The 19552-nt window shown below is 41.4% G+C and overlaps 1 protein-coding gene across 2 annotated transcripts; it reads right to left on the bottom strand.

The window, feature by feature from the left end:
- Positions 1-244: 244 nt before the first annotated feature.
- LOC134864110 (heterogeneous nuclear ribonucleoprotein L-like) lies at positions 245-18729 on the bottom strand. Of its 2 annotated transcripts, none has more exons than XM_063882886.1 (13): positions 18437-18729; positions 10324-10442; positions 8610-8847; positions 8187-8272; positions 7339-7435; positions 7124-7196; positions 6000-6059; positions 5387-5619; positions 5168-5289; positions 4729-4927; positions 3841-3898; positions 3593-3687; positions 245-2120 (listed from the first exon to the last, which is right to left on the bottom strand). In XM_063882886.1, exons 1-12 carry the CDS (start codon positions 18617-18619, stop codon positions 3626-3628), a joined length of 1530 nt encoding a protein of 509 aa, XP_063738956.1. In that variant the 5' UTR covers positions 18620-18729; the 3' UTR covers positions 245-2120; positions 3593-3625. The 2 variants fall into 2 exon arrangements, with proteins under 2 accessions (XP_063738956.1, XP_063738955.1); XM_063882885.1 differs by having other exon boundaries at positions 3593-3691; positions 18437-18727.
- Between the last annotated feature and the right edge of the window lie 823 nt (positions 18730-19552).

The raw sequence follows: 19552 nt of genomic DNA, 5'->3' as shown, positions 1-19552 counted from the left end.
CAAATTGCCTGTTGCGTCTCAGGCTAAAACAGATGAGAAGAAAATAACTCTTTTAGACACAATTATCAACATATACTGGACTTATAGTTCACATTAAAGTCAGAGACATATGAGGTAGTTTGGAGTGTGTTGCATCTGAAAATGTCCTAAGCTGTTTTGGCGCAGGGTGGAGGCTTACATAGGATTCAGATCTAACGTTATTTACTCTCTGAATTATAGATGAAAACATAAAAACCAGCTACAGTCAAATAAACAACTTTTATTACAATCAACATCAATAGGTAAAGACAAGTACTTTGTGATTGTCTCTTTTTCATTAAAATCATACACGAGGACAAAGACAGTTCTTTTCACAGCATCATTCACCATCAAAAATATGTGCTTTCATATATTTTAATGGGTCTGTTTGCCCCAAATCACACACACATAAAGTCTCCCTTCTCTCTAGTGGTGTCAGTCCATGCCAAAAGTTTTAAGTTTTATCTGTAAAATGTAGTTTGTGCTACTTACAACGTTGAATAATTACATTTACAATATATAATCATTTTCCAGATGACTGTAGAGGAAATAGACGTGGAGACGTTCAAACAGATTTATGCTAACATGGTAGCATCGTAACAGCATGTAGAATGTTTAGCATTTCATTCTTATTATGCGTTGACCTCAAGGTCCTATATGTAAGGAAATAGTGGTTAAACTAAATTGGATGCATTAAGTCTGCTGACGTTTTGAGCGATATAGTTTTTAAATTTTAGCATAATGCTAGCTGTTCCTCATCTCATGTAATTTACAGTAATTGCTTTCATGGTATGACCCAGCACCATGTTTTAAAACAGCATTAATTATTTGTTTTCTTTAAAGGAAACTTGCTTGCAGCTGAAAATACAAACTTATTAAGTAGTTGTGGCTATCTTCAAGTCAAACAGCTGACCTGATGAACATCCAGAAGACACAGAACGACATGATCATTACATTGGAGCGGCGTTTGTCCACCAGCTACTTAAAGGTTGATAATATGTCAGATATTGTTGTGTTTTTTAGTTGCAGATACAGTTCACTATAACTGCAATAACAGCTCTCATGTACTCTGCATCTACATGAGAATTGAATGCAATGGAGAAGTATACACGGAAAGTATTGCTACTTAAAAAGTCACAGTTCAAGCAACCAAAACTAAAAAAAGGATTTTATACTCATGATGATTTGTTTCTGTAAACATAGATTTAATAAATAATGACTTAAAAGTAAAGCAAGAATCAGCCCCCACTTCTATAAACACTGTCATTTTAAAACAATTGAAAAACACTTTCCTGGACCAAGGTTTTTTGTCCTCCATTTCTTTTGCCTTTACTACAAATACAAATAAAAAATACATAAACATGGAAGGTTAAATCCAACACAATCTATAATTAACAAAACCTATTTAATAAAATAACTTAAAATAAAATAAAACACACAGCCTACTGTAAAACCCAACCAATGCCAAACCAAAATGACATATTAAAACATATAAAAAATATTACAGGATTGTCAAATGTTGCTCCGATATTGGATGGATTTTCACTTTTTACTAATACCTCCCTGAGTTTTGTTCAACATCCTGCTACAACAAATACAACGCCGTCCAAAAAGATTTTTCACTGTGACTTAGTATTAATATGTTTACTCATCTATTTATAGCTATCTGCATGATACGTATGCAAGGGCCAGTTTGTGGATGATAAAGTCATTTGATTGTGATTTAATGAAACTGTTTAGGTGAACGTGTATTTACATTTTAGCCTGAGCAGAAGTTTTTTCCTCTGGCGACTTACAGCACTCATGTTTCAAAGGAAGCTTATCACACTATTACTCAATATGTTTACTGCACAGTCATTAAGGTGCTTTTCTTTTTCAATCACTTCCTGCCCAAATCAATGAGAAACACACATACCAACCATTCAAACAGCTCAAAGCAAAATCTCAAATCTTCTGTGGATCATTTTCTCTTTTTGGAAAGCATAACACTTCCTCTCTGATCCAGAAAGACTTGGCTGAACTGTGGCGGCCATCTTGTTTCTGTTCTCACAGATGGGAGGAGGTGGAGAAGCAGAGTTTCAGGGTGAAGGGGTTGGAGCTGTCTGCAGGTCAGAGAGGGAGAGCAGGTATATTAAAATATATACAAATAATTAAACACTGCTAAAAGCACAATGAGTAGGATGTTTTGGTTGCAATTAGTTCAAAGTTGGCCCCTTATTCCTGGCACAAAAAAGTGACGGTGCTTGTTAGCAGGCGAAAGCGAACTCCCAAACTTTGGAACCGACTTTGTCATTTTGGCTCTTTGTATCTCTATATTTGCTTTTGCTTTTTGAAGACTTTTCTTGTATGATTTCGATCTGGAGGCATCAGGAAGTTACATTTGACATTGAGCATAATGTAAAGAAAGTACAGACACAGGACTGCACTGCATGGCGGATACAGACACTGCCTTAAACGTCTAGTGGGTCAAAGGTGATGATTAAGGGGGTTTGTTTCTGCACGAGTCTATACCTTGTTTTTTTAGGAAAATCCTTCTCATTGTGCCTGTGGGAAAGGTTTTAGTCAGATATAATCAACACATTGAGTCTATTTTACAGGCAAACTTCATGGAGTGTGATGAACCTTCATCCCAGCAGAGAGGTTGCCTCCCTCTGTTTCTGTTGTTGTTGTTGTTGTTTGTTTTACTAGATCTGTGTGAGCCTGACATCTAGTGCTGAACGCTGTTAGTGCTGCTTGGTGCTGGATGACGTCACCTCCTGAGTCCAGCCAGCAGCTACAGTTCATAACATGTTGTTGTTGTTGTTTTTCAACCAGTATGAGATATGTTTTGATCATGTGATCATATGAACTCTCACTGTTTTTGGAGCTTATGTTTTAGTTTGTTGTCTGTTTGTATGCTACATAATGATTTTTATGAAACAACGTGGAAGGGTGTAGCATGAGCGCACATCATTTTGATACACAGATACACAAAAAATCACTTCAATGTTCAACATATGGCATTGTGGCTTTGGTAGAAGTCTGTGCTCTGAGTACGCTTCGAGTAAAAAACGTATTTCACTTCATCCTTCAAAACAACAGCCAGCTGTGCGTCGAGCTTAATGCTTGTGTGAGCATACTAATTGACTAAATACAGCAAAGCATGCTCATAGATGTTAGCATGCAAATACTTTTATTCTAACATGCTAACATACAATCATTTTAATCATTGTCAACATACTAATATCAATGCAGTGCCGACTCCAAGATAAAGAAGATAATAGAGATGCTTTGAATGCATCATCACAGCCACAAGTGATATTCTAAGAAATCTGCCTCTTCCCTTTCGATCTCTTTTTCTGAGGAATGAACAATTAAAACAATTATCTCAAAGAACAGCTGCAGTGAGTTCAGAGCTTTCCTGTGGTCAGTGAGGGGAAGTTTGCTGAGCAGATCAATACACTGTTTGTTGTTTGTTAAGGTGAAGCAGAAAGAAAATGTTTGGGTTTTATTGATCCCAAAGTCTACATGCCACCTTATTGTTCTTTGCCTGTAAACCTATCCTACTGTCTGTGTGCGTCAGTCGAGGTCTTACTTGGTATTCTGATTTGGTGATGGTTGAGGACGGTCAGAGCTTCCACAGCTTCAGTTTTACTGTCAAACTCCAGCAGACCAGACAGAGTCTTAGAGCTAGCTGGTGGGATTAAGAAGAGGAGGAGGAGGAGGAGGAGGGGAAAAACAACGAGGAAGCAGAAAAAATGAGGAGAGAGGAAAATATGTCTGAGTTTAAAGATCTGCCATATCTTGTAAGACCTCCTATGTTGTATGATTGCTCAAACTCACGTTTCGCATCGAAGATCTTGAACTTGATGAAGATGGGAACGTTGTGTTCAGTACAGAGCTGCAGATGAGAAAAGGAAAGAGAGTTCAGACTGAGTATTTTTTTAATGAAAAGGATTGGTCCTGCTTTTTTTTCCAGCCTTCAAACGAAGATTACACTCCATCGTGGCTCTGTAGGTCTCTCTAGTAGTGATGCACGTTCTACCTGTAATGTAGAATTTATGGGAAACAAGGACTTACGCAGAACAGCCTGTGATTTATACAATAATCATTTCACATATCTGTCTCATTATTAAGAAAGAAACACAAATAACATGATTAAACGCATATTCGGCAGGTCTGATTCGAAGCTGCTGTTTGGATGTTTTAAATGGTTGAAGTTGAAGATGATGAAGATGAAGATTCAACTTTATTGTCATTGCACAGAGTACAAGTACTAGGACAACGAAATGCGGTCTCTGCATTTGACCCATCCTAGTGTTAGGAGCAGTGGGCTGCCATTATGTACGGCGCCCGGGGAGCAGTGTAGGTAACCAGTGTCTTGCTCAGGGACACCACGGTGGCACTTGGTCTTTCGGGGACTTGAACTGGTGACCTTCCAGTTCCCAGGCCAAGCCCCTATGTACTTCGCCACCACCGCCCTTTAAATGGTTGAAGTTAAACATAGATACAGTATACAGTATGACGAGAAGTATCCTAAATATCCTAACAAATCTCAACTTCCTAACAAATGTATTCAATATGACAAGTGCTCTTAAAACGGCATCTTATCACTGAAGGTGTCCCCCAGAGCTCAATCCTGGGCCCCATTACTTTCTCAGTTTACACCTCTTCAGAAAGCTCATCCAACATTTCCTACAATGACAACCCCTCATGCAGGTGTGACCTCACCTTCTGCAGCTGGTGTTCGGTGAGGGTGGGCGGGGCATTATAGAAGTGCAGGACGGCGGCTGGCGGCTGGATGATGTTCCTGCTGCTCTGGGAGCTGCTGAAGCGGTTGTTTCTGGTCAGACTGAAGTCCTGGTAGCTGCTGCTGCCGTCAGTCAGCTCAAACACCTGACTGGGAATCACCGCCTGCTGTTTGGACACACTGAGAGGAGAAGGCGGGAGAAAAGAAGGAGGGAGGGATGATAAAGTAAACCAGATGGGAGAAATAGGCTAATGATGTTTGCGTGTTGCATGGGAGAAAACTGTGAAGAGGCATTCGTCTGAAATGAGTCCAGCAAATACTTAATTCAAACTTGATTAATGTTAATATAAGCTGCTCTGGAGACTAAATATTCACAGCCATGTCATTTTAGACAGTGGGAATTAAGATATTAAGACTCACCAGACGTTGAGTTTTTTGCCAAACACTTTGAGGCTGTTGAGGTGAGTCACGGCTCGATCCACAGCGTACTCATCCCCCATCTCCACCAACGCCGTGCCCGCAACACTCTTCATGAACTTCACCTGCAAAAACAACCAATCAGGTCAGAATTTAAGATAATTTCCCCCATATTTTTGACAGGTGACACAATGAGGTATTCCAAAATATGAGCACTCCCACCTTCTCCACGTTGCCATAAAGACAGAAGATGTTGAAGATGTGGCCGCAGTTCATCTTTGCAGGATGGAGGCCGCTCACCATGGCCACTGAGCTGGAGGCGGGGTGGCCCATGTAGGAGGAGGAAGAGGAGGTCTTATGGTGTAGCAGCGGGTAGGTTATCATGTCGTGCACCTCCTCACTGCTCCTCCTGTACCTGCTGTTGGCCGGCAGAGGCAGCAGGGGGCAGTGCGGGCCTTCAGAGACAGACACAACTCCAGGGTTTGACCATGAACTTTATATCATAAGGGTTAGAAACACTGCAGGAATGTATGGACAGATGGCGGGAGAGTAGCTGAGATGCAACCAGCTTCCCCACGTGCAGTGGAAAAACACTGGACCATATTTTATCCCCTTTCCACCATGGATTTAAAGCTCTTGCTGGCCCTCCATTTGGCAAAGTACCACATTTCACTACTTGCAATATTTTTGTTTTGTTTTATTGTTTTATGTCTTATATATATGTATGTTGGATTGTTGAAGGAGTTACGATTTTCAACATAACTTCTTCATAATAACACTGTAGCTACTTTACTTTTCAAAATAAAGCCTTTGAATCTTTGAAAACACACCGTACCATAGCCGTTGGATGGGTGCTCTCCCAGGATGGCCTGTCGTTGCCTCCCTTTTCCCCGCTCTGCAACACACACAAACACGGAAACCTTAACTTGATAACAGCTGACAGAAAGGTTGTTGCTAGTATCAGTGACTCTCCCTCTCTCTTACACACACATACACACACACACACACACACACATACACAACTGGGTGAAGTGTGTGTTGGTGTAATGGTCGCAGTGGCAACAGGCCACATAAGGCCGGAGCAGCGGGTGGGGAAAGTGAGTGCTCCCTCTGTGATGGAAATCTATTTTCAGCACCACCTTCAGGCTGCAGTTTAACCTCTGAGTCTCCAGGCAGAGCTCCACCTTACTTCAACCTTCACACCAGGAATAATTTAACCGCATCTCACTGCAGCCATTTAGTGATGCGAAGGCACAACTACAACATTACATTGTTCCTTCAGGACTACATGTGCAAAGCAGTTGAGGATTTTACTGAAGAAAACACACATTATATATTCAGATTCAAACAAGACTAGGTTGAAATCTACGTGACTGGACATTGTAGGATTGTGTTCAAATGCATATTAGTGTCCTGGTTTTGAGTCTTATTCTTGATATTCTAAGATGTTTGCATGGTATCTCCTCTCTATGTTTGCATGTTTCGATTGTCTCTATACCTCTTTTTGCAGATGTGCCTTGATTTCTCACCATGTTGTTAACACACTTGATGCATTCTTTGAAAACCTGATCATTACCAGAATAGTGTTATATACATGATCAGGAGCTTTTAGATTATTTATTATATTTCAAAGAGCTGAATTTCCTCTTACAGACTATATCCTGGAAAGAATAAACAATATTCACAGATTCAAAGTATTGATTCATACCATCCTCACAAGGTTTCCTCAGAAAATATTTTTAAATCACTATTATCCTATGACTCCTTGCAAACAATTAGGATAGGATCTAATTAAGTTAACATTCTCGAAACGTTTTTTGAACATAGCCCCTGGGGCCATATTCACAATTGAAATAGCCTCTTTAAAGCCCTTCTTTCTAGTATGTGTGTGTGTGTGTGTGTGTGTGTGTGTGTGTGTGTGTGTGTGTGTGTGTGTGTGTGTGTGTGTGTGTGTCCTACCTCGCTGCAGGAGGAAGGGCTTGGTGTAATCCCAGCTGCTGTTGTCATTGCGGACGACGTTCAGTCTGTTGGGCTGCAGGGGGCGACAGAGCTCAGCACCTCTGGGTGGGTGTGTGTGCGTGGGCATGAGACTGAGGCTGTGTATGTGTGCATGCACCTGAGTGTGTGTTTGTCCAGAGCCCTGTGTGTGTATGTGTGTGTGTGTGTGTGTTTACCCGAGCGTACTCGATCTTGAGTGTGCAGCAGCCGGCGTAGATGTCGGCCCCGTTCAGAGCCAGTTTGGCCTTCTGAGCGTCCTCCACTGACTCAAATGTTAACAAGATTGTTAAGGGTGACTCATCATTATAAACAGCTGGCAGCCAATCAGAGGGGAGCAACAAGACCTTCACTGTCCTCAAAAAGGTCTACTGTCAGCTTCAGTGAATCGAAATCTTATATGATTTTAAATGTGCACATCGTCACATTCTATCTACTGCAGTAACACTGAAGTTAAAGAGGCTGTTCATTTCTTAAAGGGGCCCGATAACGCTCTTTTTCTGGTTCATATTTGTTTTTAGTGCCTCTAACTCTCCATGCTTTAATGTTCAAAAAGCTCTTTATGTTTCTCATACTGCCTGTGCTGCAGCACCTCTTTTCACCCTCTGTCTGAAATCAGAGCCCAGTCTGCTCTGATTGGTTAGCTGGCCGGCTCTGTTGCGATTGGTCAACCGATTAGAGATGTCCCGCCTCTTAGCCTATCCCGAGCAATGTGTTGGAGCGCTAGCCAACAGAAGTGTGAGTGTAACATAGTGATGTCACTTTTGATGCTGATGGTGGAGTTTCAGATGGACTCCCGGTGGTGATGGGGGAGTGTGTAGGAGAGAAACTCACCTTGGGATTTTAGCCCTTGGAGACCAGTTACATGCACACAAATCTATATAACTCACTTAAGGGAAAGGGAAAACCAAAAAGGCTGAATAAGGACCTTTAACTGCAGCTTCAATTGAATTAAACTGTATTTCATGGGTGAAATGGAACTAAGTATATTATAGAAAGGACAATAAATAAATAATGATAAGGATATTCCACCATGGCCTGGATGCCGTTGCGTTTGAAGATGACGATGCGCAGGACGTTAACGATCGGGTTGCAGACGGTGTACAGGACATCCTGAGAGAAAAATGGAAATAAAAACAATAACAGTATGAATAAAAATAACAACAATAAGACACAGAGTATACACAGATATGAGAAAAGATCATTTTAAATGAAATACATGTCTTTGTGCAAGTGTGAGTGAAAGTCTTACCCACATCCTAAGCCATGATAAGTATGTCAAAAGTGCATTATGGGTAAGATAAGGATGTGATAGATGGATGATTTTGAAGTAAAAGTAGAGATAATTCATCTCAGTAAAGCTCTGGTTATGGAGGCTCAGCAGATGTAGTTTTAGACAAACAGGAAAAGGAAGTTATGGTTCTGATGGAGGAGCTTCAGCTGAACTCACGGTGGTGATGGGGTACAGCGGGTTCTGGACGGAGAGCAGCAGGACTTTGTTTCCGCTGCTGGGGTCGTCTGCGTTGGTGGGTCTGGTGATCCTCTGGCTGGTGGAGAAGTTGAAGAAGGCCTGCTGCTCGGCGATGCACACGGCTTCACGATTTCCACTCGACACGCAGCGCTCCGCACTCTCCACGCTGTCGAACTCCACCAGAGCCTGGCGCTTAAACGGCATCATCATCACGTAACTAAAACCAGAGAAGAAGAGGTTTACTAAATCAAGGTTAAAGATGTTTCTGTTTGCTGCTGCCTTTAATTAAATCAAATCTTGCACTGCATTGCAGCTTTACTGTGGCTTTTAAACCTGTCTTATTCTATTTGATCTTGTATTTGTTTTCATTCTCTTGGCTTTTTATTCATTTATACATTTCTTTCTCAGATTAATTCATATCGTGTCTTTGTTTTACTATGTCTCGTGGGTTTGTAGTTTTTTGCAATGCAGTTTAAATGGTGGTGTTTCCTGCAACGTGGTGTGTAAAGACACTTCCCACGTGCAAGCTCAAGGTTCGAGCTGCTGTTTTTTTGTATTACAGAGCTCTATGGAAAGTAGGTCTACTGTTTTACAAGATTCTAGGCAAAACAGTTTTAGATGTTCGGTGTAGGTGGAAGTTCTGTAAGATTTATAAAAGAGTCCAACATTGTTGACAGTCAATTCATTTTTATATTTTTCAAAAAGGTTCAGAAGTTACCAAAAGAAAAATGATTTCAATGTCGACTGAAATGACTAAATAAAAACAACTCAACTGCTAAAAAAAACCCCAACTAATCAAAATGTGTTTTTGACATGAATCAGAGAAAAACTGGGGAAAAAATGATTTTACTTCAGAGTTGAAGAATTGCAAATGCCAGTCACATTTACATACTGATACTGGCTCTGTCATCTGAGAGCGTTCTAAATCCCCTAGCTCACAGGAAAATGCTGCCTTTTCAAAACAAATGTGGCTAGCTTTTATATAATCCTCTTCACTCTGGTTTCCTCACTCATGGCTGTGTGCAGCGGTTAATTCATGATGGTTAGTATCATCTCTTTGAACGCCCTTTCGGCTCCTTTAATCTATTCGAAAATGACTCTTACGATAATAATGCTATGATTGAAACAAGAAGGAGCATTTCTGAAGGAAACTACTGTGAGATTTTGAGCCTTAAATTAAAACCTGATGATCTGCAGGGTGAGCAGCAGAGGTTTCTAATGGTGATGAATGTCTGCAAATCCTGTTGTTCTGATTCTGAACCACATCAGACTGCACCTCAATATCCGGCAAATATGTGTAAATTATTTAACACATCAGCCATTAAATGTGTGTGAGAGGCCTGCTACAGACAGTCCTGTAGTCGATTCAATAATCAAAACTCAAGAGGGACTGTTATTAAAGTCTAGACTTAATCAAACATGCTAGACATGTTTTGAGTTTGTATGAGATTTTGTGAGACTGTTCTCCAAGGTCAAAGAAATACATAGCATTTTAAAAAACTGAAACATTGACTTTAATTAAGCATCTTATGTCAACAGATTTCTCTTAACTGTGTTAGGTTAGTTGAAAGCAATAATATTAAGTTGAACCTAATATATTTTAGTTTAAACTTAATATTATTGCTTTCAACCAACCTAACACAGTGATGTGAAATCTGTTGACATTTCAGTCCTTAGAAGTGTAATGAGTTACCAGATGTTGCCAAACTTGTCAAGCGCCTCCACCAGATCGGCCTCCACCACGGCGTCACAGAGCCCTCGGACGTGAACCACCGGGGAGGGGGGGATACAGTGAGTGTCGTCCACACCGCTCTGCAGAGAAATAAAAAATATTGTAAATACAAAATGAATAATAACACATGATCTGTTAAGGGTGCTTGATTTGGGCAGGGCCGATAATTCAACATACAGTGCTGTACTCGGTTTCTAACGTATTCATATTTCGTGTAAATATTGTTATGTGATTTTTTAAATAGTTGTTAAATAGTAAATAATTGTCTCTTCTGTAAACCTACTTCTGATTCTGATTCATCATCTTTTAATAGAATTGTTTTTGTCCTATATGAACATATCACGATACACAATTATGTTGCTTAAATTGACAATAACATCACATAGTAAGTTGAATTCTCAGTTAATCTGATGTGAAATCTTCTGACGGATTATAATTAGAAGATTATGGTTTAGTTTTTTTAATCATCTCACTTTACATGAAACTTTAATGTGATAGTCAAATGTTTATTTTAAGTCCATAGCGTAGAAAATAGGTTGGTCTAAATTGGTCTTTTCCGGTGTTGTTGCTGAGTTTCGCTGAGAGGAAATCTTGACGGTTACAGGCGGGAAATCTTTTCACTGAGATGGTAAGGTCATATCAGAGTTCGCTGTCGCTCTCAGGAAGTGCTGCAGATTTAGCAGCCTGACCTGTTTTTTCCGCTGCAGGGGTTCAAACTCTAAGCACCAACAACAGCAGGAAACACTCTGATCGTTGAGGTGTTGACCTTTTCATGAATAAGATCTGTGACTCACAGCACCAGTCCATCACTTTGTCTTGATGGACATTTTGATCTAGTGCTTAGCTTAACCCGTGTGCTGTTTTCCTAACAACTGTGCAACTTTTGTTATAGTTTGCAGTGTAAATAATCAACCAAATCTGGGTTACTCTGACTTTAGTCTGACTTGTTTCAGGGTTTCCCCCTCATTTACACAAAATAAAAGATCACTTCTGATTTAAAAAGGTAGAAATAAGCAAAGAGTGTGTGGATTTATTCCGGTTCAAGTCCCCAACAGACTTGAAATATGGAAAGTGGACTGCTACTTGGAGAGGTCCCAGTTCACCTCCTAGGCCCTGCTGTGGTGCCCTTGAGCAAGGCACCAGACACCTCCAATCCCCCCTCCCCATTGCTCCCCGGGCGCTGCACAATAGGTGCCTGCTAGTACTAGGATGGGTTAAATGCAGAGGACCAATTTCACTGTGTGTGCTCTGCTGTGTGCATGCATGTGACAAATAAAGAGGGTTTCATCCTCCGATTCTATTCTATTCTATCTATCTTCCAATAAAAACAGAACTCAACAATCAACACAAACAACCTTTAACAGCTGCCACACCAAAGAAGTGGCAGGTACAGTAGTAGCTGGGATGTGCTATAAAATTTGGAGTATGTTGACTGCAGAAGTGTGTGCATTGACTGTCAGCTGTCTCATCCTATCACACACACTGTGTCTGCAGCCCGTGTGGGTCTGCATAAGTTTTTTCTGGCTCCAGTGATGGACTGTGTTAACCTCAAACTTCAGTCACTGCCTTCACTGAAACCGTAGTCATTTGCAGAATGAGGTCGGTTCTGTCGAGTGTGCGCACAGGTGCACCTATGCTGGGCTGGGCTGCTATAGCAACAGCAAGCGAGCAGCAGGTGGTGGAAACATACAGAGCGTAAAAAAAAAAAAAAAGGTGTTACAGATGTTCTCATGAGTCACACACTTGAAGGGTCTGGATTTGACTTTTGTTAACTGTGAGTAAAGAGTAATTTCATAAATCACTGGAAACATTTCCGACGACACAAGCTAGCTTAACCACGATGACTGAAGCAGTGTTTCTCCTGTAATTGTGCTAATCGTAGTTATCTTTGTGACAGCTTTAGATCTGCTATCGTTGTTTCTCCTCTGCAGGAGTACAGAGGAGGAGCAGCTCAAACAACCCGGTCACGATGGTGACTGGGCCTCTGCTTTTTCTGGTGCATGCAGGTCTTTATTTAGTGTGTGTGCGTGTCTGTGTGTAGGCCTGAGGGTGAGCATTCAAAGAAATGTTGCTTCCTTCCTGTCAAGCCAAGCCACTATATCATCACAAATCTGTCAGATCCTCCTCCTCCTCCTCTCCCCTGCTGGCTTCATCTTCATCACCTCCTCCTCTTCCTTACCTGACGTTTCACTGTAAGCATTACCCGGTTTACTGCTGAGCTAACGAGCCTTGAAAGTGGCAACTCAGGCATAATAATACATCATTTATAAACCCCAGTGTGTGTGTGTGTGTGTGTGTGTGTGTGTGTGTGTGTGTGTGTGTGTGTGTGTGTGTGTGTGTGTGTGTGTGTGTGTGTGTGTGTGTGTGCGCGTGCGTGTGTGAGATTGGGGCCTTCCTGAATCTGAATTTTTGGATTAGAATTAGATTTTTGCTGTCTGATAAGGAAACTCAACTATTCGTTCTATTTTTGACCCGTCTTAAAACCCTCTCTTCTTTACCATACTTAGTTTGTATGAATTTGATTCTGTGTCATAAACATTCATATCGAAATTTAAAGCCTATACTTCAAAAAGCACTTTATTGTTCTCATACTGCCTGTGCTGCAGCACCTCTTTTCACCCTCTGTCTGAAACCAGAGCCCAGTCTGCTCTGATTGGTTAGCTGGCCGGCTCTGTTGAGATTGGTCAACAGCTTAAAGATGTCCCACCCCTTAGCCTATCACGTGCACTGTGTTAAAGTGCTAACCAATAGAAGCGTCAGTGTTACATAGTGATGTCATTATGTTACAGAAGTAAACAAAGGAGTCCAATGGAGGCGTTCAGGCAGAGGGGGAGTGTGGGAGAGGAACTCCCTCTGGAGGAACACACAGCTTTTAACCCTTGCAGACCATTTACATGCACACAACCTATATAACACACAACACTAAATGAAACTAAGGGATTCTCTCCGCTTAAGTGCAACAGGGCTTTTAATTTGAAACCAAATCTAATAGTGAATGGACAACTTGGAGCGGGTCAGAAAAGATGGCGTTACATTTAAATGTCAAATAGAGTGAATTAAAATCAAAGGCTTGTCTCTTATATAAGCCTGCTTCAAATAAAGACCTCTCTGCAGGTGGGGAAGAAACCAATCAATCACCAACATAGAGGAATGGATCCATAAGGTAACCTGTTTTAGCATAAGGTAAATTCCAGCCACCTTAAAAAATGGTTTTATAATTTCCTGATTAATTTGTACTCTGCATCCATTCACCGAAACACTCTGTTTGGGGTCAGTTTTACACGTCCACTGGTGATTCCTGTTTGATCTTCTCTCTCTTTTTTATAACCATGAGATCAAAGGTGCTTTGATGTCGGCTCAAGTCTGCAGAGAGCTTCACCTCTGAATATAATCCACAGCAGAACAGCAGGTGATGCTGTCAGAACATCATGCAAATCATGGGGGAGGTAAAATAACCCGGACCCTGGGTTTGATTTGGACGGTATGAATAGTCAGTGGAAACACATGAACTGAAATCTAATTGGTGGTTTGATAAATTCAATTTTTAATCTTTCTTCCCTGTTTGAGAGCACTTAGCTCCATCAAAGAGGAGGCTAATTAAAAAAACAGGAGACGAAAGACTTGAATAATTGAAATGCAAAACTAGTTGGCAGCGCTCGGATGTGGTAGGTCCGTCTGTCCATCCGTCTGTCTGTCTGTCTGTCTGTCTGTCTGTCCGTCTGTCAGTCTGATGTGTGAGGAAGTGGCAGGAAGTGGTCCGTTCAAAAGCTTCAAACATTGACTTCAGCCTTTGCCTTTGCCGTCTGTTTGGTGTCTCGGCCGACGGGATGGTAAATGGACTGTGTTTATATTTGTGCATTTTCAGTCTTTACGACCCTTCAAAGCACTTTTACATACAAGCCTGCATTCACCCACTTCACACACAATCATACAGGGAAACAGGCTTCCATACAAGGTGCCATCGATTAGCGACCATAAATTAGCCTTAAGGGTTAGATAGATAGAATCGGAGGATGAAACCCTCTTTATTAGTCACATGCATGCACACAGCAGAGCACACACAGTGAAATGTGTCCTCTGCATTTAACCCATCCTAGTACTAGGAGCAGTGGGCAGCTATTGTGCAGCGCCCGGGGAGCAATGGGGAGGGGGGGATTGGAGATGTCTGGTGCCTTGCTCAAGGGCACCACAGCAGGGCCTAGGAGGTGAACTGGGACCTCTCCAAGAAGCAGTCCACTTTCCATATTTCAAGTCTTTTCGGGGACTTGAACCGGCGACCCTACGATTCCTAGTCCAAGCCCCTACTGACTGAGCCACTGCTGGACTAGGGTTAGGGTTAGGGTTAAACACACAGGTATTGGTTATGTCATTGGGAGCTATTTGGGGTTCTTGCCCATGGAAATGTTGCCGGTGGGAAGTAGACAGGGCTTTCTATTGGTAGACGACCACTCTAACCGCCCATGGATGTATAAAGAGAACTAGGTTCATTGTTGGAGGCGGGGCCCGGTTCATTCCTATGCGCGTTGCTCAATGCGCATGAAGCCAAATGGTCTTATGCTCAAGTACAAAAATATCCTGATCATCCTGAGATCTTCCAGCAATATTCCAGATCCACTGGGCCCACATAACATACGCACTTGCGTTTTCGCTAAATCCAACCTCTGCTTTGTGATGGCCGGTCTAAGCTCTGTCAAATGAGTAGAGAGAGAAAGCAACTCTCAATTCAGCTTTTACCACATTTAGCAACTCTAATGGCCCGTCCAGAACGGTTCCGTTGCGTTGACGCACCTTCCCTTTCACTTTGAATGGGGTGAGGTCAAGCGTTGCCGAACTGCATTGTGGTTCCGTTGCTTCGCTTTGCCCCGTGAAAGTTGAGAAAAGTTCAACTTTTCAAGCGTCGACGGAAGCGCCCTCCAATCAAATCCTGCGTATGCAAATATGCCAGCACAAGCGTAGCCAATCAAACTGCGGCGGGATTAATGTGATTGGTTGTTGGTCGCGTTAACCCGCCAGACACGCCAACCAGCAAGCGTCAACGCAACGTAACCGTGTGTACGCTGCCTAGTGATTTTGATAAGGACTTTTTAATTGTTCGTACGTGTTGGTTGAAACAGCACAAAAAAATACATGCAGATTTACAGACGTGACTTTCCTAAGGCAGAGTTAATGATACAAAGTATTTTTAGGCCCCAATGACGCCACGGACTTACACCGAAGTTGTAGTACCACCATTCGACCACTACAAAGGTACGCTTTAACGTCCGGCACACTTCTCGGGGGCTTTCTTTCACACACTCTCTCTTTGGAACATTTACACAGCATTTACCTGTGCCAGAAGACATTTTGGTGTAAAAGCAATAAGATGTTGACTGCGGGAGCTAGCTATCCAACCACAAATCTGATTGGTAGTCAATACTCACACAGGTACCACAGGTAATGTAAGTCATGATCTCAGGTTTTTTTATGGTTTATTTGGATGGTTCCCTCCTTTTGAGACTCATTGTGTTTTACTTCCTGATTCCCTGATTTGTACCACCTGGGTTTCAGTAGTTAATTAGTCTCTCGTGTGTTTCCCGTGTTTCTTTGTAAGGTTGTCGTCGCAACCAGTGAGGCGTGTTGTTTTTCCTTTGAAAGAGTTCTCTTCTAGTGTTTTGACTGTCCTTCATTGTCATCGCTTGCCTACCAGACCGACTGCTTTTGGACTTTGTAGGTTTTTCTTTGATAAATAACTGCAATTATCTTGTTGCCTCTTCTGCTGACTGCAGTTGGGTTCCTGCTTGCTTCACTACAATCTGTTTCCCATGATGTTCTCTGTCTGCAGAGCTTTGACTGATCTGCTGAGGAGGGGAGGAAACTGTTTGATGAGACTTCAATAAAGTCTCCTACATCCTTCAGTGGGTCAAGATAAAAACACACACACGCAGACGCCACGCAGTGCAGGAGTGTGTTGTTCTCAATGCTTCTTACTCACAGCTGCTGAATATATTTAAATGTAACACTGCATTGCACAAATATATCTGTTGACGTGTGCAGCCTCCCATCCATCCCTGAAACCTTGAAGCTATAATATAAAACGTTTCCACATTTAGTTTTTTGTCCGTTTTAAATTGACATTTTTAACTATACATTTGATCCGATAAGGATGAAACTACATGACTGGGTCCAGAATAAATGTCCATACGGGTACCATCAAGTGAGCTTTACATATATGTTATCTTTTAAACATCCTTATATATTTATCATATGTATATGTTTCTCTGTTTTTAGATTGCAGGGTTCGGCTTGATCTAACGTGAACCATAACACGGTTACAGACTGACGTATGACACCACATATCATTGTATCAAGGTGGACAGATGGCCTAACTTCCTGCTGAGTTCAGCCACTTCCTGTCACTGGCTGAAACTCTAAGACAGACCACAGTGTCACTCCAAGTAGAGGATCAGAGCCAGATACTAACAATGAATAAGCAGCAGACACGAATTAAGATTTGAAAAGCTTCAGATGAAAGACAACACTAGAAGAAAATACAAATATCTGCACCCTACAGGAGTCTTGCCTGTTAAACACCCTCTGAGAATCCGTATTGAAGCTAATTAAAGGAGCGTAAGACATGTCCGGATTTTAGTTCAAAACTCCTCAAATATAAATTGACATTGTCAACAGACGGTTAAGAGGTTGCAGTGTTTATGTCTCAAAGATTATGTATTGAGTTGAAGAGATATCTACTGAGGGGGGTGACGCTAGCTAAAATCATGCCTAGGGCAGCACAACGGTCAGGGCCTGCCTTTGGCCCATTCTGTCTTCTAACATTTATTTCACAAGAACTGATAGTGAGTCAATGAATTGGCAATTTGAACCAAGTCCAAGATGACAATTTGAAGAAGTAAAGCTGTCCACATTTTGAGCGTTTGTTTATTGCATTTAACCTCAAAATGTTATTGTTTTGTACTCCAAGCTGCCATTATGCTGCTTCGCGGGCAGAAAAGACAGAGAGTGAACTTTCAGTTAGCAGTACGCTCGAATTCTAGGGTCTGACCCTGGGGGATGCCCTGACTCTACGCCGGATCAGTGAAGTTATGCATTTGTCATATTCTTGCTCTGCTGTTTGTAAAGAATAGGTGGCAACATTTCCGCTCTACTGTCTATACAATCTGAATTTAATGTATGAAAACATACCACATTTCACGCTCAAGTGTCAAGCAACTGTTTCCTGTTGGCTTGACTTAATGGAAAAAATTCCTTCTTAAGAATACAATGGGGAAGCTAAAGTCCAGGTTTATTCTCTAACAGATTGAACTTTTCTAAGAAACAAAGAGCATCTTTACTCTGAATATGCTTTACTTACACATGAGCTACTTTTCTAATAGCTAGGCTGAACATCAGAGGGATTTTGGGGTTCAGTTTGTTGCTCAACAACACTTCAAACTGCCAAACTTATAACGACTTTAAGTCTTTGACATAAAAACCTTATCTAGCCTTATTAAAAAGTGTCATGCTGTTTGCTGTCACTACATCGTCCTTCGTAAAGGCCTCATGGCTTACATGATGCTGCAGGGAAACACCAGCGCTTGCTGTCTTTGGCTCTTTCTGCTGTACAAATGAAAATGTCCCCTCAGTGGGATGAATAAAGGTTTTCTGATTCTGATTCAAGCACCGTCAAAACCTCTTCTCGGAACGACCCAAAAAAAACATCTTGGAGGATGTATTTAGAGTTTGGGAACCCTGTGTTCCTCATAAAGAGTCAGCAAAACATCCTTAAATAACCTCCCCATGAAGAACTTCTAAAAATACTCAGAGATGTGACTTTTATAAGCAATATGTATTTCACTCCCTCGCTGCAAGAAGTTTATATGACTATAGGACTTTTCCCCTTCGTTTTCTGCAAGCTTAGACCTCTCTCTCATTTCTTCAGTGATTATAATAGTGAGAAATGTGAATGAATATAACTGTCTGTTTTTCTAATCATATTTCATTTAATGTCATTTCGTGGAAACTAGATCATATTTGACTTGTCTTATGACACAAACATTAGTTATATTTAACAGCAGGATTGATGGAAACTGTCCCCCACCTTTCCTCCGGTCCTCCTGCTCCTGGTGTCTGTGGTAACGCTGCTCTCCACCGCCTTCTCAGATTCATCCTCCCCGTCCTCCAGCTCCTCTCCGCCGGCCTCCTCTTCCGTGCGGAGCCGCTTGGCTGCCCGGGGATATCCTCCTCCATCTCCCCCGGATCTGTCTTCTCTGTCCTCCTCCATCACAGTGGGTGAATTCACGGATGAAGATTTGAGGTAACGCGGAGTAAGACACGGTGACACCTCACAACACACACACGCCACTCTTTTCGAAGATAGGACGAATGATCTGATGTGTCACTCCACTACAATTTCAGGAACGAAATGCAACTGCAGTGAAGTTAGTTCTAGGTTGGATATTCGACAGCCCAATCTTATTTTTTAACACCCCAGACCATGCAAACTTCCTTGTATTAGTTTTTAATTTGATTTTACAACATTTTAATACAAAATAATGATTTAATAGCCTCTATGTAATCTATGCACAATTGTATTATTGCACTCAACATTTGACACACTTCTGTTTTATTAGAATCAAGTGCACCTTCTTCTTTATATGAACATATTTGTTAAAACTTCTGTTTTAGTTTTGCATCTAAAAGACTTGATATTTCCAATACCTCTCATTTTATGTGACCTTATGACTCCAAATCAATCCAGAAATTATTTCTACAAAATCAATATAGTAGCTACAAGACAAGTAGTAAATGAACTTTGCATGAGTGAAAAGCTGAAAGTGTAGCTTATCTGGAATCTGAAGGAGAAGATGAGTCTGTTTCTGCAGCTGTTTCCTGCAGGTGGAGGTCAGGTTACCACAGCAATAGCATACCTGGCTGTAAAACCGTACTGCACCTCAGCATACACAGGAAACATCATCTCTGACTGAAGGTTACTTTATATCTTTAGAAGCCTTTTGTGTTTTAGCTCCTTGATCAGAATTCACATATTAATGTTACCATCAATATCCATCGTTTTCCAAATCATCCATCAGTTTTAAGAGTTATTGTTTCAGCCCTTGACAGTTTTGGTTTCAGTTTGAGAATATCAACTGTGATACATCTATACCCAGTCATTCCGTGTTTATGTTTGAAATGGGGAATAAATAAAGTGTACTGA

The sequence above is a fragment of the Eleginops maclovinus genome, chromosome 5 (genome assembly GCF_036324505.1).
Source record: "Eleginops maclovinus isolate JMC-PN-2008 ecotype Puerto Natales chromosome 5, JC_Emac_rtc_rv5, whole genome shotgun sequence".
NCBI classification, from domain to species: Eukaryota; Metazoa; Chordata; class Actinopteri; order Perciformes; family Eleginopidae; genus Eleginops; species Eleginops maclovinus.
The sequence above is the reverse complement of the archived record's forward strand: the minus strand, read 5'-3'. Positions and strand labels throughout refer to the sequence as shown.

What these genes read in the sequence shown, in the direction of transcription:
- LOC134864110 (XM_063882885.1), bottom strand. Translation starts at nt 18,619, where the DNA reads ATGGAGGAGGACAGAGAAGACAGATCCGGGGGAGATGGAGGAGGATAT. An exon ending in GCAGGAGGACCGGAGGAAAG is followed by an intron (nt 10,443 to 18,436) that starts GTGGGGGACAGT and finishes ATTTCTCTGCAG; the next exon opens with AGCGGTGTGGACGACACTCA. An exon ending in CCGAACACCAGCTGCAGAAG is followed by an intron (nt 3,899 to 4,728) that starts GTGAGGTCACAC and finishes TCTCATCTGCAG; the next exon opens with CTCTGTACTGAACACAACGT.